Source organism: Solanum stenotomum, chromosome 9 (assembly GCF_019186545.1).
Source record: "Solanum stenotomum isolate F172 chromosome 9, ASM1918654v1, whole genome shotgun sequence".
NCBI classification, from domain to species: Eukaryota; Viridiplantae; Streptophyta; class Magnoliopsida; order Solanales; family Solanaceae; genus Solanum; species Solanum stenotomum.
The window spans coordinates 57,679,113-57,705,097 of NC_064290.1; the positions used below are offsets into that span (position 1 = coordinate 57,679,113).

The window sequence follows — 25,985 nt, forward strand, 5'->3', positions numbered from 1 at the left end:
AGAGATGAAAATTCAATTCAACTTGATATTGCAAATGTTTTGAAGTTTGAGTTGTGATAAATTTAAGTTTAATATTAAAGACGTAACTATTGAAAATTCTGAACATTAAAAATATATTCGAAATATAATCGAAAAAAAATATATATTGTTACACAACTGACACAAATTGAATGTATGTCCATTATATTAAGACCAAATGGATGTAAGGACTCTTTTTTATCAGTGAGTTGATTCCCTTTTTGTTTGAGATTTAACATGACACTTTTTATTGGCATGTGCTTTGGCTAGCTTTAATGATGGAACATCATTAGTCATTAGTGAAGAAGATGGACCTTCTGATTAATTCTGACTGCCTCAATGTGAATTCTCCTAACTTGTCCAACAATTTTCACAAAAAAGTGTTCCAAACTTCCCATTTTTTTTTCCCTTTACGTTGCAACTTTATCTCATTCTTTGCTTCTTCTCTCCTTTCTCTTTGGTGTCAATTATCATTTCACATTTATTTCTCGATTTGATTATTTCAGATTCACATTACGTATTTTATAAGAATTTTTTTCATTTTAGAATTCGAACTCAAAAATATTTGATTAAGAATATAGATAAATCTTATTCATACTATTGTCTCTCGTAGCAGTGTTATCCATTTCATTTCTAGTAGTTTTACTTTTTGGGGTAAAACAAAAGGTTACCGCAAAAAATTTATACAGAGCGAATAAATACAACTTCAAGCGAGCATATATAAAGTGAATAAACACAACTCTAAAATAGTAACTATGAGTTTTACTTAGGCAAACTATTGCTATATTTGATAATCAAGCTTCGAACTATCATTATTTGTGAAATTTTCTCATTAAGTTATCAACATAACGCAACTAAATCTTATCAATAATACACTTCAACTCTGGGATACTTGTAGAAGCATGATTATTCAGGAAAAATAAAATATTTTTTCATAAATTTTGCCTTTATAAATTACATTGCAACAATTATATTATAATAATAATAATACATAATTATATATCTTAAAGGTATTATACCCCAAGGCAATATATACACATATCTGTTGAATGTTTTATAAATTATACGCCAAGGTAAATATGTAAATTTTTGATCGCCTGATCACACTGCGTAAATATTCAAAAAAGAATGGTAAAAAAAAGAAAAGAAATTGATGTTAATTTTGGGCTTTCATGATATTGGGCTACCCAAATTATCTTGTGGACTAGTTCAAGCTAGTGAGCTGCTCCAGGCCCATCATGCACTCTCCAACAATACAAGCAAGATTAGGGATTTGCTGAACCCTAAATTCTTCTTAGCACTTAGAACAGTCGAAGAAATCCTTCCGTTTCCGCGTTCGCGTAGCTATGGCGAAGAACAGAAACAAGAAGAGAAATGGCCTAGCTGCCATGGATGTCTCCACTAACCAAACGGTTACGGATGCCCAGGGTAATTTACTAATTATCTACTGTAATTTTTCAGTGTCTTCGTTATCCTTCTATTACAAAAATTTCCTTAATTCTGTTGATTTACGTGGATTTTGCTTAATTTCAGCCATGGATACTTCAGAATCAGCAGCTCCAAAACCACATATAGGTGGATCACTTAAGTAAGTTGTCTGATTTTCATAGTGTTATAACGTGATGAAACTTTCGGTGTTTTGGTAACTTGAGTTAACGTGTTCTTTGTTAGGACATATTATGAACTTCTGTTATGTATTTTTTTTGAATGGCGGAATTGTTAGAATGCAAGTTCTGTGATCACGTTCTGTTCTTTTTCACAGTTGGTGTTATATTTAGCTTTATGCTTGCAAGAAATATTTTATTTTGTGGCTGCTTGTTTAATATAATATGATTCCATGTTAAACTAGAAATTGAATTTCGCAACTTTGGGGAAGTTTGATCTCAGTAAGCCTACTTTCTCAGAGATCCTATGTTCTCAGTGAACTAGGATAAGATAGAGACAAGGGGAGGGGTAATTGGTTCTTTTACTAAATTTTCTGATTTTACGGAACAGTGATGGAACTGATCATTCCAAATTTAGTAGAATTTGATGACAACAAATAAAAGAACATAAAGTTACTGTCGAGGCTCGAATGGATGTAGAAACCATGACCTACACCCTTGTAGGATTTCAACTCAACTTCATTAAAAACACCGAACTAAAATTGGATTACCCGTAATCCAAAGGACCTACCTCTAAGACCTTTACAAAGTTCCTAACAAATTTCCTAACTACCCTTAGCTTGAAAAAACACAAAAACAACTTTAGACAAAGTTTTGACCTCAATAAATGCTTCTACAAAAGCTGATAAGAGATTACAGTTTATAACCTATCACATTCACTAGAGTTGACACAAGCGAGATGATCTGCTTGACTTCTGGAACAGACTCAAACACTGGTCTAGCTCCACTACGTATTTTCAGGCTTCTTTTGATGTAAAACTCCGAGGACTATGTTGCTGAATTTTTTAATCAAGCTTGAGTTTTGCAAAACATGGATGGACTATATAAATCAAAGTGTCCGTTCATTTCACTTGTTTGAGTCTGGTGAAGCCAAGTAGAATTCCTTTCCTTGACTGGTTAAGATCTTGTAGATTCCTTATATGATTCTAACTCCTTTGCAGAATATCCATGCAGCTTGAAAATCATACAGATAACACAAGATAATAATTTATAATTTTACCTTGGTAATTTAGCAATATTCTTTACCCTGCCAGATTCAAATTTGCCAAATTCCGTTCTTGTTATTCTTATCATTTTCCCAACTTCACATGACTAGAAGTCTAGAACACCCCATTAGGACAAGCATTATTTATTAAACATCATTAAAAACACTTGACAAATTCCCCTTTTTGATTATGACAAATAAAATTTTCTTATAGTGTTTATTTTAGCCATCACATAGGGGAATATATTTACCCAAGAACTGTTTATTTCCAGCATGAAAAGAATAAACTTCCTCTCTTTGGAAGTATCCATGCTTGTCTAGCTCCAATGTCTGAAGCAACCCACCAACCGTCCTCCGACTCAAACCAAACCACTCGCTTAATGTCTTTGTTATTAGGGGATGCAAAGAATAAAAAGAAGCTCCGGGAGTTAACTGAGAAGTTGAGAAGTTCACGAGCTTAAAAGCACTGTTTGTAAAAAAAGAGAACTCCCTGTACATATGTCTGGGGTGCAGGCATGTTTGCACTTGAAATTCATGCATCTTCTGTATTATTCTTCCATTTGTACTCATCTAATTCCCCCCATCTCCCATCTTACAATTCCTCACCCTGTTTCCGCTAATATCGTATGCTTGGTATTGCAGAAAGATGAAGGGAGTACAAATGAAAAGGACGAAGAATGTCAGGAAAAAGAAGGCCATGGCAAAGGCTATTTCAAAAAGTGAGAAATTGGAGGAACGAATCACGAGGAGCGAAAGCAAGATAGAGAGAACTAAACATGCCAAAAAGTTATATGAGTGAATGAATGAATGATTCTTTTGTGATTAATTATGAATGAGTGATGATTTTGTTATGTTAATGCTCTCTCCCAGGGTGTGCCAATCAGTATAAGAGTTTCTCTTCTTTCATTATAATCGCCTAATTCTTTCTCCAAAACGTGTCAATGTTCTTGCATTTCCGAGATAAACAATGAATAGCGTGCAAATACTATTAGAATGGAATGAAATGCTACCATGGAAAATAAAAATCTGTGATTTGTGCTTGATCCGATAGTATAGTTACTTATTATGGGAGATATCTTATAAAGAGTTTTTCAAGTTGAAGTTGAAAAATGGTATTTGGAAGTTAAAATTATAGTATTTGGACATGTATTTCACGTGATTTTTTTTAAAGTTTTGTAAGTGAGCCTTTTCAAGCTCATCTTTATAACTTAAACCAAAAAGCACTTTTTCTTTTTATTGAAAAAAAGGAAAAGATCTTTTTAGTTTTCAAAGTGTGTAACTTAACAAACTAGATAAGTTTGGAGGTACTGTAACAAACTGTGAACGATAGGTGATTTGATACATATATACTATTTCCTCCCTCTCAAAATTCAAAATAAGTGCCATCTCAGGTTAAAAAAAAGTACGTAATATTTTTTTCAACAATACTTTAATATTTCTCTTTCTTAATATTGTTCAATTTTTAAGAGAGATTTATTAATTAAAGTTGATTTAGTAAAATGTATTAAGTTTATCGATTTCCTAAGGGACATAATTTGGATGGAGGGAGTATTAGGAAGTGCATGCCATATGCTGAAACTTTGAGGGAGGTATATGCAATTCTCTTTAAATTAAATAGAGAGAAAAATGAAAAAAAATATCAACAGTTCAATCGGCAAGACCAAGTTCACTTCTTCTTCTTCTCTCTTTCATGGCGCTCCAGCACTCGCCTTTTGGCACTTTTACAACTTCAGCACAAATGAAGTTGGCCGTTAACAGTTTCAGATGCTACGAGCACCTTCGTCCTATCAATATTTCAAGCTTCAAGCATCTTCCACGAAGAATTCAGGGCAAGTAAATCCTCTTTTCGAACCTCGCGAGCAATCTCTTAGTTTTTCTTCTTCATTTTCTTACAAATTTATTTAATCTGATTACTGTTGAGGTCAATAGCTTGGATATTTCAGTTATTTGATACAGATTTAGTTGAATTCAAGTACTTACTGGTTTTTCTTCTTCATTTTCGTCGAAGTTTATTTAATTTGATTACTGTTGAGGTCAATATCTCGGCAATTTCAGTAATTTGGATACAAGTTCAGGTGAATTCAAGTTCTTCATGAGAAGTTCTGATACATGTAGTTTGCTCCAATTCGAAGCGATAATTTCTGCCTTTTCTATTTTTGATCCATGATAAACCAAGCGATTTACTCATTTGATCATACTTAACACTGTGTATTATCTACTAACTTTTCACTGTTCGTTCTTCTAGGTGCGCATTGCAATGTGGAGCATAGGAAAATTCTCAGCAAAAGTATTTCGTGCAGCAAAGAAAAATCGAAGGATCTCCATGAAGATGCTTTTTCTTTGTCAATGGCTGGCACTAGTGCTCCAATTACATGCACAATGCTCTCAACTGCTGTCATAGGTATTCTCCTCAGACGATCTTGCTAATCATGAAAAATTTGGGAGAGCATTCTATATATGCTGTTTATGTCTTGTTTTTGCTCTGACTTAGTAGTAGTAACGTGTCCATAACTTGAGACTTGACTAGTACAAAGAGCAACGGACTATAGAAGTTATATACACAAATAGGAAATCCTACACTACATTATGGCTTACTAGAAAGAGCAACCAATCATTTTTGCAAGAGGACTGCTATATATGCTCCTGAAATTTAGAAAGCTGAAACCAAGATAATGTCTTGACAAGACTTTAGGGGTGGAGGGAATATTAACTGAGTTCGGACGAATCCATTAAATATGTATAAATAATTAATTGTGAACTCAATAACTAAAACGAGCTATGAATCCGGTGGAAAGTTTAGAATTCATAAACTTTAAATTCTGGCTCCGCTTCTGCTTTTAAACCCTGCAATTCCTTTCCTTCCAGACTATCAACCGAGTACCGATGGAGCAAATCTTTCCATATTGCTCAATGCCCTCACCACACATCTCCTCTCACCTAAGCCATAACAAAGGCAAATCCTATGTAGTGGAATCATGAGTCCTCAATCCCAAACATGTCTGAAACTGCTTTGTGAATGAAGTAGTAAATGATTGACCAAGTCAAAGATTGATGCATAAAATTACTTAGTGTAATGTAGTTTGGCTCGCATGATTGTCTTCATCAAAATCAAATCTCCTCACTTACATTGGCCATCTTGAATGCCATTAAAGGAAGCTAGACTCACTTGAGTGTACCAATCACACTCAAAACTGCTTTGAGATGCTTTACTTGAGTCAAGGGTCTATAGGAAACAACATCTCTGTATCTATGAGGTAGGAGTAAGGTCTGCGTACACTCTATGCGTACACTCTACCCTAGGAAGGGCTTGGTGTATTTGTGAACAAGCTAAAGGTTTTTGAAGAATATCTTTGGTCACTCCCCAGACCCCGCCTGTTGGATTACACACACTGGGTATGTTGTTGTTTCTTGAGGTGAATTTGTAGCAGGAATCATTATTTTTGTTTCTTTAATTGATTATGTAATGTATGAACTGTTTCATGATTTTTCTTTTCAGAAAGTGTTTGTAGACTTGATTTGTGACGTCTGTTAAATTCATTTAGTCTTGCATTTTGTTTTGACTTCGATTTGAATGTCTTATTTTCTGTTTAGTGAACGCTTTGGCTGTTTTCATAATTAATCATGCTTTACAATAAGTAACACTAATTATATGTCTTCACATTCAGCAGCAAATTTGGTTGCAACACATACTGCAAATGCTTCGACTATGAATAACATGATGGTGAGAATTCCTTCATTAACCTTAAGTGCGTTACTTTGTTGTTTGGTGCCTGTTGTCTCCTCTAGCCAGGGAAAGAGGGTGATTTGTTTTTGTGTTGCATATACTTCTGTGAAACCATCATGACACGTGATAACATAAGATGATCTGTGCAGCATCTGTTTCATCGATAAATCCAGCATATGTTTCATTTACTATTTATGTGGATCTACCTCTGAGGTAGGGGTAAGGTCTGCATACACTCTACCCTCCCTAGACCCCACTTTGTGGGATTATATTGGGTATGTTGTTGTTGTTACTAAGTATGTGGATGCATATTTTTTTCTGTCCTGTTGCCCCTGAATTGAAGAAATGATTCTTTACTTACTGCTCTGTTCTGTTTACTTGCTTTATGAGATATCATTTACTGAAATAACAACAACAGTTTAGAGTAAATGAGTTCATACCGAACTTTATCCTAGATGTTCTCTTGAGAAGCTGAATTTCTTGTAATACTTTCTGCATCAGTTTCCTTGTCTATTGCTGTCTTATTGGGAGATTTGTGTTTAACATCTTTAAGGGGATGATATGTGAAATGTTAATCTTTTATATACCAGTGTTAAAGATGAAAAGATGTGAGATCCTTGTTTAAACCTCAACAATTTGAGGGGAGCTGATGAAACTAGGTACACTTTGGGTGGAAGCTTGACCTGCTATCGAGCTAAATGTCTTATTCCGGCTAGCAACATGTTGATGAAGTCATGAAGCCACTTACACTGTGGGCCCAATTGATTTGTATCTTTCTGATGTTTAATTGCATTTTGCTGGAACTTCTTTGAGATTCTTTGCAATTTGAGCTCGCTATTCATTTGCTAGTGGAATGTATGTCACATAAAACAGTAGTAAATCTTCAACTGATTATATGCTAAGGGTACTTACTTGTCTTCATTGGCTTCAGGATTTTTCTAGCGCTGTCTATACGTTAGCTGATGGAAGCATTGGAGATCTTTTTGGTGGCCTTCTGTATTCTGCAGGTCAACAAGCTAATGAAGCTGTTCAGGGCCAGTTGACTGTTCTTAGTTTTACTAGGTCTAAATCTTATATCATGAAAGTTTCATCTGGTACTGATAGAATGTATTCATAAAGTTTTTGTGCTTCTAATTCTTAGACTTTCCTCCTTGCAGTTTGGCCACTATTTTTGGTGCCGGGCTTGTAACTAGCCTGTCACCTTGTACACTCAGCGTATTGCCTCTGACCCTTGGTTATATTGGTGGGCACTTTGAAGTTGAATCTTTGCTCTTTATATGCAGCATACATATGTTCTCTCTCTCTGACTTATTGTACGTTCTTTGGAAATGATCTTAGGGGCTTTTGGTTCTGGGAAAAGCCGAGTAGCGGTAAAAACCTCACTTTTTACTTTAACTTTATGTTGTTTTGTTCTTTATCCTTGCACTTTTGATGTGCATTGGTCACAATGAAGGAACTTAAACTACAGATCATACATAAAAAATTGCCAGGCTTACATGTGAATCCTTGAAGGGGTGAATGGTATTTGTTTAATATATCTTGGTAGAGAGTATGTGTGATTTTCTTTAGGATAAGCTTCTATCTCAGTTTCCATTTTGGGACATATAAAAGTGTTCAACACCATTCCAGATTCAAATTCTTTTAACTGATCGATTTTAACCTTAAATAACAAGTATTTATTTGCTCAGTTTTTGGTGTAAAATGGCTAGTATAAATGTCACTCTGATGCCATGATTGACTTCCTCAGCTCATTACACAACTTGTAATGTGTAATAAGTAATAACCCATTACTTTTGGTTGTAACTCTCTCCAGGCATCTGCTTTTTGCTGGAATGCATCAATAAAGACAGTTTACTGATAAAAAATAAATAATATTAATAGTCAAATTCGAACTTTGAATTTGATCAAACTAGCTTGTCAATTGGTACTTCGATATTTCTACTACTGTTTATATAGAAGTCAAACTAATATCTTCTACTCTATATCCAATCAAAAGGTGTAATATAGAATATGAAAGGAGTACTAGGAAGTAGAAAATTGATGTTTCTATGGTCAAAGCTTTGCAGAATTCTGCATTTACACTTAAAATACCTACTAGGGCATAGTGCTAGTTCAAATTTCTCTGTTTCACTTAGGCTATCCTCGTTGACAGGTTGTTGGAGATTCAATTGCATTTGCACTGGGATTGGCAACCACACTAGCATTATTGGGTGTTGCAGCTGCATTTGCTGGAAAGGCATATGGACAAATAGGACAAGGACTGCCTGTGGCTGCTTCCTTTTTAGCTATTGTTATGGGTCTAAACCTGTTAGAGGTAACTACATATGTTGAATGCTTCAATAGTGTGGTAATAGCCTTTTACTTCTAAATTTTCGTTGAGAGTTTGTTGAGTACTATTGTCTGTAATCTTTATTGAGCCCATGGTTGTAGTTGCTTTGTCTGATATTCAGATTTTTCTATTAAGGAATTACATGGATTATCATGTTGATATGTTAATCGTTCTTGCTTGCATAAATAAGTATCAGTTAAAAAAAGATGTTGTACCAGATGCTCCCACATCACCTTTACCTTAATGAGAACCTGCGAAGGAAAAGGCAGGAAGATACGTCTAGGCATTTGGATAGAATGACGACTGATACTTTTGGTAACTGGGTAGTGAAAATTGTGGGTAAAACAATCAGATCTAAGTACGAATTATATGTTTTGGATTTTTAAGAAGTTAACTTTTCGAGGGTTTTTAGTATCAAAACATTGGAACATAAGTACAAATCATATTAATTATTGGTTTGAAGTAGGCCTATCCTTGAGACTGTCTATCTAACCTATGTGCCATATATTGATATACATTCCTACTTAAGTTTCATATCTGTTGTTGTTGTTGTAATTAAGTTTTGTAGTAGCAATCAACATATTGCATACTCTTCCAATATTTTCTCTTTTTGCCTTTGCCTTTTTGGTTCCATGCTAATATCTTCGTTCTATGACAATGCTGCAGGTAATTGAGTTACAACTTCCCTCATTTTTCGACAACTTTGATCCTCGCTCAGCCGCTGCTAGCTTTCCTTCAAGTAAGTGGCTATAATTATTACCCTACACTGGACATTATCTCTGTTTGTTTGGGTATGGGAATGGTCTCAATAAGCCAGATATTATCATTTGACATTTTATACATTTGATGCCTAGGTGTTCAAGCTTATTTGGCTGGTCTTACATTTGCATTAGCTGCATCACCATGCAGTACACCAGTCCTTGCAACCTTGCTCGGCTACGTTGCTACTTCTCGGGTACTACAAATTGTGACTTTTTGGTTCTCAGGATGATGAAATGATTTTTCTCTTCAATTCTTGGGAAAGGGGGTCTTCCCAGAAAAATAGTGAACCTACTAAAAGCACCAGCATATAACCACCATCTGTTGATTGGCTTAATCTTTTAGTAATTACGTATTATGTCATCAGGATTTCTTTCAAACAAAAGTATTTTATAATGCATGCCTTAAATCAAATAGTTCAGCACCTGGCTTTGACCACTAGAATTGTGCAGTATCTTTTACATCTTGTATTTATTTTGGTTGTATAACTAGGTTGGATATGAATAGCTTAATAATCTTCTATAACAGGATCCAGTTATTGGGGGCAGCTTGCTATTGACATACACTACTGGCTATGTTACTCCCTTACTTCTTGCTGCTTCTTTTGCTGGAGCACTGCAGGTATTTCATATGTTCCAAATGATTGTTATTATGATCAGCAGCTTTTAGATGGTCCATGGACCTCTTGTTGTAGCACCCATGTTATGGAGCTTTACATTTAAATGGAAAGACATGTTTTAAGAATTCTTTTCCCAATTCAATGCCACTCATCCCGCTTCCTTGTCTTCTGTCATGTTCCCTACAGCAACCGCTGTGCCCCTGCACAAGAAAAAAGAAATATGTTTGATAGTTGGGGTTACTATAGCTTAAGTTTACTTCTTCTGCCTTAGAGTTATTGCTTGCATATGTTCATCACCATTTAAGCACTGAACAACTGCACATGTGTCATTTGCAGAGTATACTTTCATTTCGCAAGTTCTCAGCATGGATCAATCCAATCAGGTAATTGTCTGTGAAAACTAAGGGCAATGTTAGTAATAGATGACATAAACCTCTTGTGCTTCAGTCACTTCCTCTCTAATACCATCGTAACTGCATTTTTTAAGTACTCTACCAGATACTTGTCATCTCAATCATTTATTTTGCAGTGGTGCGCTACTACTAGGTGGGGGTGTCTATACCTTTCTTGACAAGCTTTTTCCGGTGACAATGGCTATGTAGACTAATCAGCTATTCACATAGCAACAACTGGAACGGGAATGAGCTTACCTTCTTCTCATTAATGTTTGAGTTGCGAATGCTCAGGCAAAGCCCCATGGAGTTACATAGATCAAAATTCCTAACTAGTGAGCAAGCAAAGGTACGGTGTGTTCACACGACTTCCACTCCTACAACAGGTTGTAAAAACTATAACATATTTATTGATACCATACTGGATACATCTTTCAATAGAAATAAGAAAAACTTGAATTATGTATGTATGAGAATGTTACGTCCATGACAGCACTTGTGTAAATAGATAAAACCGTATAACCAATACAACCTTTTAATGAATTGTAATTTGTTGTGTTAATCATCTGCTATATTCTTGACACTTAATTTGGACGAGAGAAGTTAAGTTTTATTAACCCCCAAAAGCAAAAAAGCAAGTATGTTGAGAATAATTAATTGTATAACTTATATAAATTCCATAGTTTTAATATGAAATTACAATCTATCTCTCATTAGTTTGTAATTACATTAATCCCTTAAAAAGTAACACAAAATCGGATACATAATATGTAGCTCGGATACATTATAACATAAATCGGATACATAATATGTAGCTTGGATACATTAATATGTAGCTCGAATACATTAAATACTGACTCGGATACATTAATATGTAGCTCAGATACATTAACGAAATAAGAGATTTTATAGGTTTTTAGAAATAGAAGGGAATTTTGGAAATAAGGAAAACATAAGATTGTATTTCAACAATTTTTCCATAATTGTATTAGGAGGAAGTAATTAATAAAGAGATGGGTATCCAGCTTCGTGGTTGTATCACAAGTATGGCTTTGGCAGAGCCTGTTGGAGATTGACTTTGAATGCAATAGTTTAATGAAGAATGGGGGATCTGCAACCAAACTTCTTTGACCAGTAATTTGTTCACATTCATGATTTTTTTTTATCATAATAGATAAAAATATTGGTATTTCAAATGACATCCAGATATGGGCTGCCCAATTTTGTCAAGCATGACTAAATCAGGACATTCTACTTGTGTTTGGCTAAATGAAGTCTTAAACACATGTCATGACATTCCCTTCAAAGGGGTACTTTTAAGATTAAATTGAGAATGTTGGAATTGAAATTTTACTAAATATACATAGAGATCTTTATTCGAAACTTTCTACAAAGCGAGTGAAATGAGAAACACCAAAAATGACCCTACCAAGACGTTTGTATGCTATTTCCGAGTTTTTATATATAAAAATCTTTAGTAAAAACAACAATAGTATACCAAGTGTAATCTCATAAGTGGAGTTTGGAAAGGGTGGTTTGTACGCAATCTTATCGGAGAAACTACTTTTGATAGACAAATAATACGATACACGAAAGCTAAGAAAAAATAACATAAAACCAAAGACAAATCTTTATTAATTGACCCTTGGGGGGAACTATTATTCCCCGCCTCACATCGGTCATGCAGCAAATCTTATTACGGAATTTGAGCCTATCACTTGTTAAGATTAAGCATTAATAGTCTCAACTAACCAAGCTGTTGTTTCTTGCATCCTTCATTCTCATTACCTCGACATATCCCAAAAATGATCCTACACTATTTTTGTAGTTATACTACATAAGCATTTGACCCTTTATCCATGGCATGACATTTGAAAGGGATCTCATCCAAGTATTGCACAACCAACAAGATAAAGAAATGGATCTAGAGTCTAAACTAACTTTTAAAACAACTTAAAAAATCAATAAAAATATTTCAATTTCTATATGGAGAACACAGCATTGTTCGATCACATGTTAAGGCCATATAATATCCACATAAAAGAAAAATAAAACATTACAACTCAAGCTTTCCATTAATATAGTCTATGTTCTAACTGGAATACAGCTTCCTTTAGTTTTTTCTTTTTGGGGGAATTTCTCGATAAAAGAAATATGAATAAATAACAGAAGGAGATGATAAGGGGAAACAAGAAGTATATTTCCTGAGAGATGTAAGCAAAATGCATTCATTCACTATAAGCCATAAACCATGTAAAAAGAGAGAGTTTCTCTGTTTATGTGAAAAAAACTCCTAATGTGAGCCTCGATTGATCATCTGAGTATACTGTTGCATCGACTGCTGCCTCTGCAACCTCATATCTTCATTAAACTTCTTAATGAACGCTTCAACTCGCCTGTTCAGCTCGTCCTGACTTAGTGACGGCTCTTTCTTAAGTTTCCCTGAACCACCAGGAGACGGAGTCAGCAACGGCGAGGAGTCAGGGGTAGTTTTGTCATTGAACGTCTCCGATTTCTTCATCTTCTGTTGTGGTGGGGTAGCCGGGTTCCGACCACCGTGTGTCTCCCACGTGTCTGATTTCCTCAGGTGCCTCGTCAGCGGCATTGCACGCCCTTCTGTTATCGTCTTCCATGTACTCTCCAGCGTGTCTTGCCGTTTAGGCTTTGATACTCTCAATGCTCCCTTTCCACCTGTATCAAAACAAATATAATCGCATCGATCGAATCATAGTAATTTATCATCATGATTAAATCGTTATAATATGTTGTACTAATTTATCACGATTAAATCACAATGATTAAGATATAAAAAAATACATGTCATGTATTCTGGATTAGTCAAAACATGGATATACATGACTATTGTTAGGCTTATCGTTGTGGAAATGTGAGCAGAGTGAGGTCAGTATTCAGTTATGCAATTTTAAAAATCATGTATTTGTCGTTTACCTTAATTTTCCACCGTTTCTTAATGGGATTATTTTTGGCGTTAAGGTGTACAATCTGTGATTAATTTTGATAATAAGCTGTTTATGGACCATTAATGGAAAAGCGTTAATTAATTAAGATCTTAATGAGTATATTTAAATTTGAATTTAAAATTTAATTGTTTTGGAATAGGACCACTAGCTTCTACGGTCTGACAAGCACTTAATTATCCACTAGCCGGCCCTACTCCCAACGGTAACAATCCCAAGAGAATTTGAACCACAAGTTACCGTTACCGGCAAATTTCGCCGGAGATACAAAAAAAATTGAGAACTTATTCAAAACCTGTTAACTGTTCCGGCGAGCGTAGTTAGTTTAGTCTGACTGAATCGATACACACATACGGAAAATACAATTGAAAAAAAAGTGAGGAATTTAGTTTACCTTCAGGAGTGGATTTGACATTTCTCCGGTGAGCGAATCTGGCAGAGGCAGGAGGTTTCTCAGCCGAGTTGCCTGAAATGGAATAATCAATAGAGTCCTGTCTCATCACCGGCGCCCAAGAGGATTTCGAGATTACGAAGTCGTCCTTTTCAGCAACAACTTCGTTAGGCTCCGGATAGGTAAAAGCATTCACGTTGAACGATGTATCTTTCTCCGGTGTGTACGGATTAACTACCGGAACTTTCTCGACCTTTGCATCATACACACCAGCAGTCGGATACTCGTAAACTATCGGTCTGGCCTCCACAACTTGATTCTTCAGAACGGAGCCGTTTAAGTCATGAAGGGCCGGAGAATAGTAGTCTGTAACCGGCCTTACATCCTTCATCGGGTGAAACTGGGCCAAATTCTCCGGCGAAACTATCGCCGGCACCGGGGATGAGTTCTCATCGAGCTTGTTCTGCAACTTAGAAGAGGCTACAATCGTGATGATAATGCAGTTGATAACAAGGTATAGATACGGAGGTTTAAGCCACGAAACGACACCGTTCCAGATCGACGGAACTTCACTGACGGCGAATTCAGTGACGACAGGAGCAGAGACCTTTAACATAATAGCAGCAGACAAAACGGTAGTCGAAATCAGAAAAATTTTGATGGATAACATAGAGCTACTTGAACTTTGAAACAAAATCGCCATTTTTCTTTCGCCGGCGACAAGCTCCGAGCGTTGTTATCAGCGTTTTGCTTTATGAGTTTGGGGATTTAGGGGAAGAGCGAAATGAGAGTGAAGAGTCAGCCTTGTACCAATTTTATACAATATGTAGATAAACGAGCCGTTATAAATACTGAGTTTTTTTTAGCCCTTTTTCATTATTAGACCGTGAGAACTCTGGAAAGGTCCTTTTGGCTTTACGCAAAACAATTCATTTTAAGCTAATCTTAATATTCCTTTCATTTAGCACTTAATACAAAATTTAAAAAATATTTAAAATAAAAAGTATATTTCTTTAGACGTATATAAATAAAATATTGATAGCATCATTAAATAAGAAAATATGTCTTTTTTTAAAGCGATTAAAAAGGTGTCTCGTTCAATTGAACAAGAAAATTATGTTAATTTATCTGAAAAATTATTCTCCCAACCAGTCGATTCGATGGGCCGGTATGTAAGGTGATTTCATTTGGCATTTAACGCATTTGAACATTTAAAAATGCATTAATGAGAAAAACTAGTGTGAACTCTTGAGAATCGAAGTAGTTTCATTGGTAAGTACTTGGTTTAGTTGGACAATTAACTTTAGGAATTTGACTTACAAAAATGTCTTTTGGTCTAAGCAAATGTAATAATGGTATCTTAATCATATGTTTCAGATGAGTTCTAAAAAATAATATTTCCTTTTAATGCACCATACCCTTTGTGAATTGAGATTAATAGATCAATTTAAAGTGAATACTGAATATGAAGTACAGCATAAAAAATGGTCATTTAAGTAGTTAAATGAGATTGTTTAGATTAATGTGTAGACATATTAAAAAAGACAAAATTATGAATGAAAATATACCAGCAAGGTGGATAACCTAGCGGCGAATAAAATGCAGTGATGTTCAGAATAATTAGGAATGTATAAAGGAGGAATATAGATACATAAATAAGAAAGTACAAAGATTAAGAAGATAATTAAACAAGATATAACACACTTTCAGCTCGTAAAAAATATGACTCTAGAACGAATTATATATATATATATAAGAAAAAGACAATTAAGCTAACGTTAGCTCCGGAAAGTGTTAGCAAGTGAGTGGTCAATAGGCATGTGACCAAATTAGTCGGTGTGCCGCTCCCTTAACCGACCATACTGGAAATCTCCTATTCTTTTTATTTTTTCACTTTATATTATAAAAAAATTCAGTATTAAGAATTTTTACACACAATATATATATATACATGTTAACACGTAAAATCCAATCTTACATTTTGAGAAATTCATTTGTAATTATATTTTAAGTGATTTGATTGAGTTAAAGTCATAATATTTAACCCACATCACACATGTATTTACCGTCTATAATTGAAATTTTAAGTCGATAAATGTGAGGTAATACTTATTTTTATATCAATAATTCAAATAACATATCTCATAAAATGTCATCAATAAAGTTTGAAAAAGATAGAATATATGTAGATCTTATTACTATCTCGTAGAGGTATAGAAATCGTACGATAAAGGAAGAGTCGGTTAGTACGTTGTATAGCACATGAATGACTTGATGCTCTCACATGCTCAACCACATATACACATTGACCAAAAGCCAAACGCAGGTTAAAGACCTATATTTTACTCTTACTTGTCAACACATTTGTGAACTGTTTTAATTTAGTTTTTTAATAAATAGTCAACCTTCGAATCGATCCATCTTTTATCTATTTTGACATAAATGAATTCACAATAATATATCACACGTCCACGTTAATGTTTTGTTAAAATGTCAATATGAGAGATTAAAATATCACTATGTAATTCGAGCTCTAATGTAAATTAATGTTGATCTTGTCTTCTATTAATGTCACCTTCACATTTAATCCAACTATATATGTATCAAAATATATATTTAACTAGCTTTGCTTTTATGAAAGAGAGTGTCACGATAGTAAAGATCATAAATCTATCTCAATTTATTAAAAAATTGTGTTAGATATACATACAAAATCGTTCATTTCAAAAGTTCTTTCAGATCTCAACCAAGTCTCCCTCAACTTAGCCTTATAGTACCAATCAAGTTCCCTTATTGGGTAACAAAAGTCAATTATAAAAATGTATTTTAATTGATTTTTTTCTTTCTTAAGGACTTTCTTGTCCGTAGAGGGACAAGAGTGGAAGTTTCCTTTCAAATACATATCACATTTGAGTTGTGTTTGTATACGAGAACTAAGCTTCAATTAATTTCGTCCACCAAACTAAGTAGTGGCAGCTACCTAGCTCATGAGCACTCCAATTTTTCAACTATATTTCATGGCAAAGAGCCTCACAAGTCACAACGACCAAATTATATTGCTTGAATTTCAAACTTAAAATACGTAAGGTTTTTTACTTGGAATTACGTACACAAATTTAGAACTTTAAAATCCTTCACAGACTGTAGATAAGTAGATTTATCAGAGAAAAAAATAGTACTATTTGTGTAGTGTGTACTATGATTCACATCGTGGGGTTGAGAATTTCTCGATGGTGATGATTATCAAGGAAAAAAAAGCACATAAATTCTAATTCATGAGAAACTTCCTTCGCTTTTATCTTACTACAAAGTAAATTTACAATGACTTGTTCCTTGTTCTGGAGGCTTAATATATCGGTAATCTTTCAAACTTGATGATAAATTTTATTTAAACACTTGAACTACAATTTATTTTAATTGAAAATGTAAAGACATATTATAGTGTCCTATTAGATACTTCAGTTCAATCTCTTTTAAAAGAAATGTTGTGAAGGTTCTCAAATTTCACTTAAAATGTCACGTTTTTAACTATATGAATTAACCTTAATAAGTCGTAGACCCTCATGCTTGTTTCAATCGAGGAAGTTGTATATAATTAAAGGAGAATGTCATTTTTGTGGTTAAATTATCTACGTAATGAGCACTTGACAACACGCACAAAAATAATTTCAAAATTTGAACCAAAATTTTCTAAATTGATACTTTTTTATGTTTTTAAGTGTTTAATTGAAATAAACTATAATTCGAGTGTCTAAATGAAATTTACTCACAAGTCTAATAGGGTGTTGTCAGAGAGTAGGGATGTACCCTCACTCCTAATTTTATAATGCGGAGGTCAGATTCCCCCTTCATGCTCCTTTTGGCTTATCTATTGAATCTCTCTTCGAGGGAACCTTCGCGGGGCGGGGGGCGCAAAGGCGTGTGAAAACAGAGTCATAGATCTTGGTACCGTCCATCAAATGGCTTATTGACACGTGTTTGGTCTAGTTACCATTTTCCACAGGCAGATTTGCGTGGATTAGTGTTTTNTAAATGAAATTTACTCACAAGTCTAATAGGGTGTTGTCAGAGAGTAGGGATGTACCCTCACTCCTAATTTTATAATGCGGAGGTCAGATTCCCCCTTCATGCTCCTTTTGGCTTATCTATTGAATCTCTCTTCGAGGGAACCTTCGCGGGGCGGGGGGCGCAAAGGCGTGTGAAAACAGAATCATAGATCTTGGTACCGTCCATCAAATGGATTATTGACACGTGTTTGATCTACTTACCATTTTCCACAGGCAGATTTGCGTGGATTAGTTTTTTGAGTAAAGACTTCAATGTGTATGGAAGTCTTACACATTATTAGTGTAGTCTAATCAACTTCAAAATGCTATCTAAAACAATTATTTGCCATTGAATTTAAAACAATTTGACAGTGCTAACCTCTATGGGACGATTCTTTAATCATCTTATTTCCCAGATAAAAATGGAATACAGTAGTATATTTTAATCAACCCAAAAGATGGAACTAATCATATAATTGCTACTGCTAAAGAAGATATAAGAGAAGATCACTCAGAATATTAGAATTAGAAAACAAGAATACAAGAGAAAGGGAGGAAAAGAATCGAATTCCATCCAATCTTGGGCACTAATTTTTCCAGATACAAAAATACAAATAAAGCCATCACCTGAACGAAAACTCAATATTTGGTCCTCTACATTTAGTTTACAATCTCCAAAACAGGAGTAGAACAACAAAAGCTAATTTCCTGTGGAAAAAAACAATTTGTATACTAATAACTAGTATGCTTCCTCGTTGGGTTTTCAACGTTTTGTGAACATGCCCTGTGTCAAAGATGAAAAGTCGAATTCTTTTGTTGACTGCGTGGAGCTTGATGAAATCGAGGTAGCTGCTTGCTTGCTTGGTCCTGGCGGCACAATACCGTTGGTGGAAGTATTCTGTCCCATTGAGTAGAAGCTGCAGAATAAAAGATCAACTATGAGCATCAATATTCAATCCTAAGACTAAAAGATGAAAAATTAACTAGCACCCAAAAATTTGTTCCTCCTGGATACAATAAATAGCACAACTATCAAAATTTGTTCAACTGATTCCATAACCTACATCAGTATTAAACTAAATCACACGGTAAAAGATGACTGGCAGCTGAGCTCGTCAATGTAAATTTAACTATCAAATGGGGTAAATAAAGTGTACAAGCCGATAATCCAATATAGGGGTCTGTCCGCGACCCACTATTAAAATTGATCATACACCTCTGGAGATGTAGCTATGGATAAAAAAAATTACTGTTCAACGGGGTCCTGTCCACAACCCATTATTAACCAGAGGAGTAAGAGGAGAGATACTTTAAATCAAATGGAAGAAGCAGTTAACGGATACACTACATTGTGCATTAAGGGGTCAAAATTTAAGAGATCTGAATGACAAATAATTGGCAGGATAGATGCATTGCATTAAGTTGTTGAATTTATGGTCCAAACAATAGGCCCTCAAAGAACAATTCAATAGTTGAAGTTCTACATTAACCAACAACGGATCAGAGGTTAATACCTGGATGCTGGAAGTGGCACAGAGTTTCCAACTACATGTGTTGGTCCCATATTACCTACCTAGTTTAGAAGAAAAATAAACAGCTTTGAGTAGAGAAACTTACAGACAACTTCAATGCAAAATCAGATATCCATGTGTTTTTTTTCTGTTTATCTTTGATAAATAATACTCGTGTCCTACCTGCATATATTTCTCCAGCTCAGTCTTACCAGCTGCTGGCATTATCACTCCAGGGAACTGATAGCCTAAATTTGGCCAATTCTGATTTACCATATTGATTCCATTAGTGCTTTGTTGTGCATTTACAGGAAGTCTTACAGCACCACCTGCAGCAGCAGCAGCCATCAGTAAAGACTGTTGTTGCGCCAGCATAGCAAGTTGTTGTTGATGCATAGCAAACGGTGACACTATATTGGACTGTAAACGACAACATCAATTGTTAGATAAAAGAAAAAGATAGACATGACCAAAAATCCAAATTCTTGTCGTGTTGCACCTTGTCAAAAAGGCTCATTATATCGTTTTTAGCATCTTTCTGTGGCTTCTGTGATGAGGCAGAAGGCACAATTGATGGTAAATCCTTGAATAAATCATCAATTCCAGAAGCAGCAGCAGATTGAGACTTCTTCTGATCATCAGAGTTTGTAACCCCAGTATTTTCTGCTTTTGTTGCTTCTTGAGCAGCTGCAAAGGCACAACTTACTTTATAAGAGAAAATGAGCAACAATAGGTAATATGATAACTTCAATTTAAATCCCAATTGATTCCCAACTAGAGTATTTGACTTTATCATAGCTTTATATGCCATAAAATACAAACTTCTAATCTTATTATTATTACTTCATATATTTAACTTTTTTCACATTTATATATATTTGGTATGATGATGACATGAGTTGAACTGAGGATTCATATACAATCCCAACTTTTTTGAAACCGCGGTGTAGTTGTTATTGTTGATTCTCAAACTACCTGTGTGCCCTCTCTCAGAAAAAGAAGTAAAACACTTGGAAAAAGACAAGTACACCCTCTAAATGTTAAAAACTGGAAGAGAAAGAAAAACGTTTCAAACAAAACGGTGACTTGACATACACTGGAAGCCTGCCCAAGAGTTATCATCCGTAGAAGCTGCTTCTGAGCCATTGTCAGTTGGACAATCCATAGAAAGCATGTCAAATAGATCAGTAGCATAATCAACTTTAGGAGGATTGGTAGCTTCCGCAACCTGCTTAGCAGATTCAGTGACTGCAACTGGCTCTGCTTTCTGACTTGTCTGGTTAGCGACCTGACCTGAAGTTACCTGCAAGTAGTCAAAACTATAAGAGTCTATTCTAATCCAGAAAGTATCCAAACTAACTCAGAAGAAACAGCAGCTAACAGCAGTTAGTAGCAGTTATACAGAAGGACCAACAGGGGGCCATGAATACACCACATACATAAAAACTAAGATGCCAAGTATGTAATGGCTAAAAAACAGTACGAACAAGAGCTGCTTAATTCAACAATCTGAGTAAAGAATCAATAGTCAATACCGATACACTTACAGTGCAACAATAACCCAAGAGCTAATGGCCCAATCAGCTCACATACATAGGCAAGTCGGGTAGATAACCAGCAAATGAATAAGATTTCATTCAAAATAGAACATTGAAACACTAATACTACACCTGGAAGGGAAAGTAGTGTGGATAAAAACAGTTTGACGAATAAGTTCAACATACATGATCTGGTCCTTTAGGAGGCACTGGTATACTGACTCTAGCAGCGGGTACATCTTGCTTCATTTTCGACGCTTGAATATTTTTCCTCTCGTCAGATGCACCGCCCGAGCTAGTTGCATGTACACGCCCACTTCTATCATTGCTTTGTTGCCATTGCACCGAAGCCCTTTCTTCTTGAACCCTGGAAGGTGATTTTTGAATCCCATCCTTAGGGACCCACCTCTTCTCTTCATATCTTATCAAAACACAGGAAATGTCTTGGATAAGCATCAAATACTAGATTGAGTGAAAGAAGACTGCATAAAGGTGGTAATTGTTAGGAGAGAATTAGTAAGCACATACTTTGCTCGGATGAAATTCTCAATACCAACTCTATCATAATTTGGAGGCAGCTCTGCTTCCCAAAAACTATTTGACCTCTCATTTCCCATTGCTATATCAACCCAAAAGAGAAAAAGAAAGGTTATAAATAATTATCTATCAAATCAAAATCGAAACAGTGATAAGTATCAGAAACAGAAATCTTACAATGGATAAATGCAACTTGTTCAGGAAGCCATGTGTCTAGTGTAGCTGATCTGACCTGCAATTTCAAAGAATCAGAGAACAAAACAAAAAAAATTGAACAATTAACAATCGCTCAAGAGTACAATGAGTCATTCTTCTAAAATGTAGATATTTCTATTGAATATGTAAAAGATGTGAGATTATATCCCTTATACAAGTGACATTAAAAATAGTTAAAGAACCTACAAAAAATATAGCGTCCTATAAAAGACATCCGATCTTCTATGGAAATAAGATCATCATGAGTTCAACTAAAAATGAGAGGCTATTCAATAGATATACAAAAGTAGACTCAAACTACAATGAGCCAGTGAACTACAACCATCTAAAAATAGAAGGGAAAAAAGCTATCCAAGGTTGAAGGATGATGAGAGAAATCTTGTCACATGTCCAAGTCAGGAGATACTTCACAACCACACAGTGACAGGAAGTGCACCAGGATTATAATGACCATGGATTGGCCTAATAAATTGCTAGCAGTTGTCAGCAAATCCCCCCTCCCCCCCTCCTCCCCCCGATGAAAACAGCAAAAAAGTTTCGCAGACTTTCTTCATTTTAACGATAGTGGGTAATAGTTAAATGACTCCATTCGGTCGACATGTGTGCATAACAGTAAGATGTTAGAAATTATTCCTGTATCATCTTCATAAAACACAAAGATGAAGAAATGTAGAGTGATTTTCCTGCCAAAGTACATAACATCTATTCCTCTAACCAGAAGACAATGCAATAACAGAGGAAGTTAGATATAGGTTGAATTTCAGTAGTAGAGTCATGAATTAATAGATATGAAATGTTCCCCATCCTTGTGATCTTAAATCAACATATATTCATCAGGGGTGCCCCAGGTGAAAAAGGAATGAGTTTTAAGTTTTCAGTCGTACTTAGTGGTTCACAGAATTTTAACTCAGTCAAGAATATGAAGCAGCAATACTACAGCAGCAACAACAGGGAGCACTAAAGTTGACCATAACCTTTACTATTGCAATTTATCAATTGTGAAAAAACTTTTGACTTCAAGTGCTCACCACCATTTCAGATTTTTTAGTATATGTGGAACATCTTGGTTATGATAAGGGATATATCACCTTTGATATGTGCACCCCTAGGCTTCTGTGGATCCCAGAGCATTGCATGCAAATAAATATTCCCAGGTTCACGCTTGCCCATCTAGGACCCCTGCATTGGTGCAAAAGAAAAATACAATAAATACAAGGATTCCAAATAATTCCATACATAAAGCCAATTCTGTTCAATTTAATGATCTATTAACAAGCACATCCGAGCTTCACTATGTCACGTTTCAAATACATCCTAATACGTACTTGGCTTTGCAATCTGCACATTCCCTGTTCTCGGGCAATTTAAGAAGTCCTTCTAGTATCTGTCAACAAGCACAACAATGAGTTACTTTGAATGTGCATGCACACATAAACCACAAGTAAGTAAACTGTGAAGGGATCATAATAGAACCCAAAACTGCAACAATGATAATCATCCTTGTGGTTAATTGTGTTTTTTGCTTTGATTTGAAGAAAATTTTACCTTTCTTCCTCCAAGGAAAATGAGTGAGAGGAGCAAGAACATATACCGTAGTTTTTATATTTTTTTGGATAATATGTGCATGATAGTACGTCGGACTTAATGCCTCCAACTCAGGATGCTAAGAATTCTAAATTGAGGAAGCTTCCATTGAGAGCTTGCTTAAGCTGCTTTCATACATCCTCTAACTTATAAAGAAACTATCTATTCAATGATAAAGTCACTTCTAACTAGTAATTTCAGTGTAAAAAAGTTGACGAAAGATGAAACGCTTTGACTTTAGGTTCTCAATACCAGCTATATGCATATTGGAATCAATTTAATGAGCTAAGAAAGGAATAATATGGCAATAGTGCCTTGGTACTATGAACAAATTTCACCTTATGTCTTTAAATAATTACTAACAAATAAAAAATGATGTATATCATGAAAACCCTTCTCTTGGATGTATCATATACTACTAAGGGATGTTTGAGACTAATAAGAAGGCGATTTGGAAGACAGAACCTACATACACTCCCTGACTATCCGGCGAGGAAGGCACAGTAAAACTTTTGAAGGAGTGAAAGACAGAAATGGAAAGCCAAAGGAGATCTCTTTTTCAATTTGTATCCATTACAAAGAAAAGATTCCACTTTGTACAGATAGATTTGGACAGTCAGTACAAACCTTATGTAGTGTTGACACTGTCTCAGTGTCATATGCAATGACGTGATCTAAATTATCAAGATAAAAAAAAATGTTAAGGTACACAGCAAGATGCTTGCTTTAAGTAATCTAACAACTGACTATATATGAAATTGCAATAACTAATCTATCTGTGTCTGTCTCAGGACCTATCACGGTTTTTTTGAAAACTCTCACTCAGTAAGCATATGAGTTAAAAAAATCTTCTTTTGTTATCCAATTGTGTGCAAGTGTCTATTTTTCTTCTTCTATTAGGAAAAAATGAGCATCCAAAATCATAATTCAAAGCACCTGCTTGAACTAGATCATCATTTCACTGCTCGAATTATCAGAATAAAACTAGCAATAGGAGTTCAATAAGAACACAAGTGGAAAAAGGATCCAATAAGCCCCAAATCTCAAATATTAACTGATAAAACCATATAAGATGTATCAACCAAACTCAATCAATAGTCAAACATCATCAAATCTAACTAGATCAACCACAATAAACTGAAATTCAAAAGGAGAAATCATGAATCGGAACAAAAAATACCTTTCTATGCTTCGCATTAAGCTCTTTAGTAACATTAGCCTTCTCATTCATGGTGACGATAGCAAGGGTTTAAGCGATTTGACCGACGGAGAGAGAAGATATCGGAAAATGAAAATCACCGATCTGATTCCTCCCCTCTCCGACGCGTAAATATCTATCAAAAGAAAAATGCAACTGGATGAGAAAGGAGGAGGAATCGTAGCAGTGCCTAGTTGATTTTGACTTATTTATTTGTTTGCGAATTTCCCTTTGTGTTTCCCGTGTGAATTAGTGGAAGTAGGTCCAACATGAGTAAATTTTTTCCCGAGTAGGTCCACCATAAATATAGTGTTAATTCATGTAATATTATTTGATTTTACATAAAATTAATTAAAAATTGAGAAATAAATGAGTTATTAATCTATTCAAATTTAAACGGATTGAACTAGGTCATAATTTTGTAAGTTAATATAGTCACACCCAGTGTTATAAAAGGCAGAGGCGGTATAAGACGAGATGTAAGCCTTGAGACGTGGGGCGTAAATTCTACGGATTTTTAAATTTTTAATTTACAATATAGTATAATAGTATAATAACACAAGATTATAAAAAATAAAAACTACATCAATAGTTTGAGATAATTACAAACATAATTAAGGAAACTCATAGAAAAAAAAACTTCTAACATGATTATACTAGTATAAATAATCTAATAACTTAACTTTCTAATAATAAAAGAATCATTATTTCTATAAAAAAAAAAATTATTATACTATACAATTTACCCCTTAAAAGAAAATAATCAATAAAACTTACTATTATCATAATAAAAACATCACTCTATCATGAATAAAAATCAAATTAGTTTCAAATAACTAAATAAAATGTGATAATTTTGAGACATATGACAAAACTATGAAGACTAATAATAAGTGAAAAAGTAAAATTTCGCTATGTATTTCAAAAAGAAATGGTACTGAATAATTACCTGCACAATGTTACCAAATAGTAAAGATACGATACTACAACTTGTTATTTGAGTTACTCACAATCTTCTTATCTCTATAGATTAAAAAATCATTAAGTATCATTCAATTATTCAAAAATTACGAGGGTCAACAATGTTAACTAAAGATTTTAACACATAATTTGTGTAAGATCTATTAGGCGAGCCCCGAGCGTTGGGCGTTGGACGTGCTTAGGGCGTACAATCAGGTGCTTAGGGCATAAGTCTTACAAAACTAAGTCCCACAATTGAATTTCGGAGAGTTTTGCTAGAGTCCCGTCCAGGGTGAGCCTTGAGGCGAGTCCCAACAGAGTTTTTTAAAACACTAGTCACACCTAATATAACAAAAATTGTTATTCATCTCAACTGTCATTCTTTAACAAACTTTATTGGTTTAGTTAGATAACACTACTGTTTTTGATGGTTTGAAAACGCTAACTTATGATAGTGGAATGCAAACTAATTTGAATAAAGGTATTTAAGTTTAGGTTTGCATATAAATTAGTTGAGAAAGTGATATTAAAATGTA

General features: G+C 34.7%; 4 protein-coding genes across 5 annotated transcripts; 2 read left to right on the plus strand and 2 right to left on the minus strand.

Annotated features, from left to right (window-relative positions):
• The first annotated feature begins 1,260 nt into the window (after positions 1 to 1,260).
• LOC125876493 (uncharacterized) lies at positions 1,261 to 3,522 on the plus strand. The gene is made up of 3 exons (XM_049557683.1): positions 1,261 to 1,446; positions 1,552 to 1,606; positions 3,310 to 3,522. Exons 1-3 carry the CDS (start codon positions 1,365 to 1,367, stop codon positions 3,464 to 3,466), a joined length of 294 nt encoding a protein of 97 aa, XP_049413640.1. The 5' UTR covers positions 1,261 to 1,364; the 3' UTR covers positions 3,467 to 3,522.
• A 782-nt stretch (positions 3,523 to 4,304) lies between these two features.
• On the plus strand, positions 4,305 to 11,052 carry LOC125877040 (cytochrome c-type biogenesis ccda-like chloroplastic protein). Of its 2 annotated transcripts, none has more exons than XM_049558343.1 (12): positions 4,305 to 4,496; positions 4,913 to 5,068; positions 6,333 to 6,388; positions 7,323 to 7,453; positions 7,549 to 7,634; positions 7,730 to 7,761; positions 8,544 to 8,705; positions 9,387 to 9,459; positions 9,575 to 9,675; positions 10,008 to 10,100; positions 10,435 to 10,481; positions 10,628 to 11,052. In XM_049558343.1, exons 1-12 carry the CDS (start codon positions 4,358 to 4,360, stop codon positions 10,698 to 10,700), a joined length of 1,149 nt encoding a protein of 382 aa, XP_049414300.1. In that variant the 5' UTR covers positions 4,305 to 4,357; the 3' UTR covers positions 10,701 to 11,052. The 2 variants fall into 2 exon arrangements, with proteins under 2 accessions (XP_049414300.1, XP_049414301.1); XM_049558344.1 differs by having other exon boundaries at positions 6,336 to 6,388.
• Positions 11,053 to 12,746: 1,694 nt separating this feature from the next.
• Positions 12,747 to 14,660, minus strand: LOC125876314 (uncharacterized). Its single transcript, XM_049557466.1, has 2 exons — positions 13,863 to 14,660; positions 12,747 to 13,181 (listed from the first exon to the last, which is right to left on the minus strand). The coding sequence occupies exons 1-2, from the start codon at positions 14,560 to 14,562 to the stop codon at positions 12,784 to 12,786; spliced, it is 1,098 nt and encodes a 365-aa protein (XP_049413423.1). The 5' UTR covers positions 14,563 to 14,660; the 3' UTR covers positions 12,747 to 12,783.
• A 3,742-nt stretch (positions 14,661 to 18,402) lies between these two features.
• Positions 18,403 to 24,740, minus strand: LOC125876133 (ADP-ribosylation factor GTPase-activating protein AGD5). The gene is made up of 11 exons (XM_049557249.1): positions 24,472 to 24,740; positions 23,033 to 23,091; positions 22,796 to 22,886; positions 21,669 to 21,723; positions 21,483 to 21,573; positions 21,141 to 21,375; positions 20,512 to 20,719; positions 19,916 to 20,103; positions 19,600 to 19,836; positions 19,420 to 19,478; positions 18,403 to 18,822 (listed from the first exon to the last, which is right to left on the minus strand). The coding sequence occupies exons 1-11, from the start codon at positions 24,520 to 24,522 to the stop codon at positions 18,669 to 18,671; spliced, it is 1,428 nt and encodes a 475-aa protein (XP_049413206.1). The 5' UTR covers positions 24,523 to 24,740; the 3' UTR covers positions 18,403 to 18,668.
• Between the last annotated feature and the right edge of the window lie 1,245 nt (positions 24,741 to 25,985).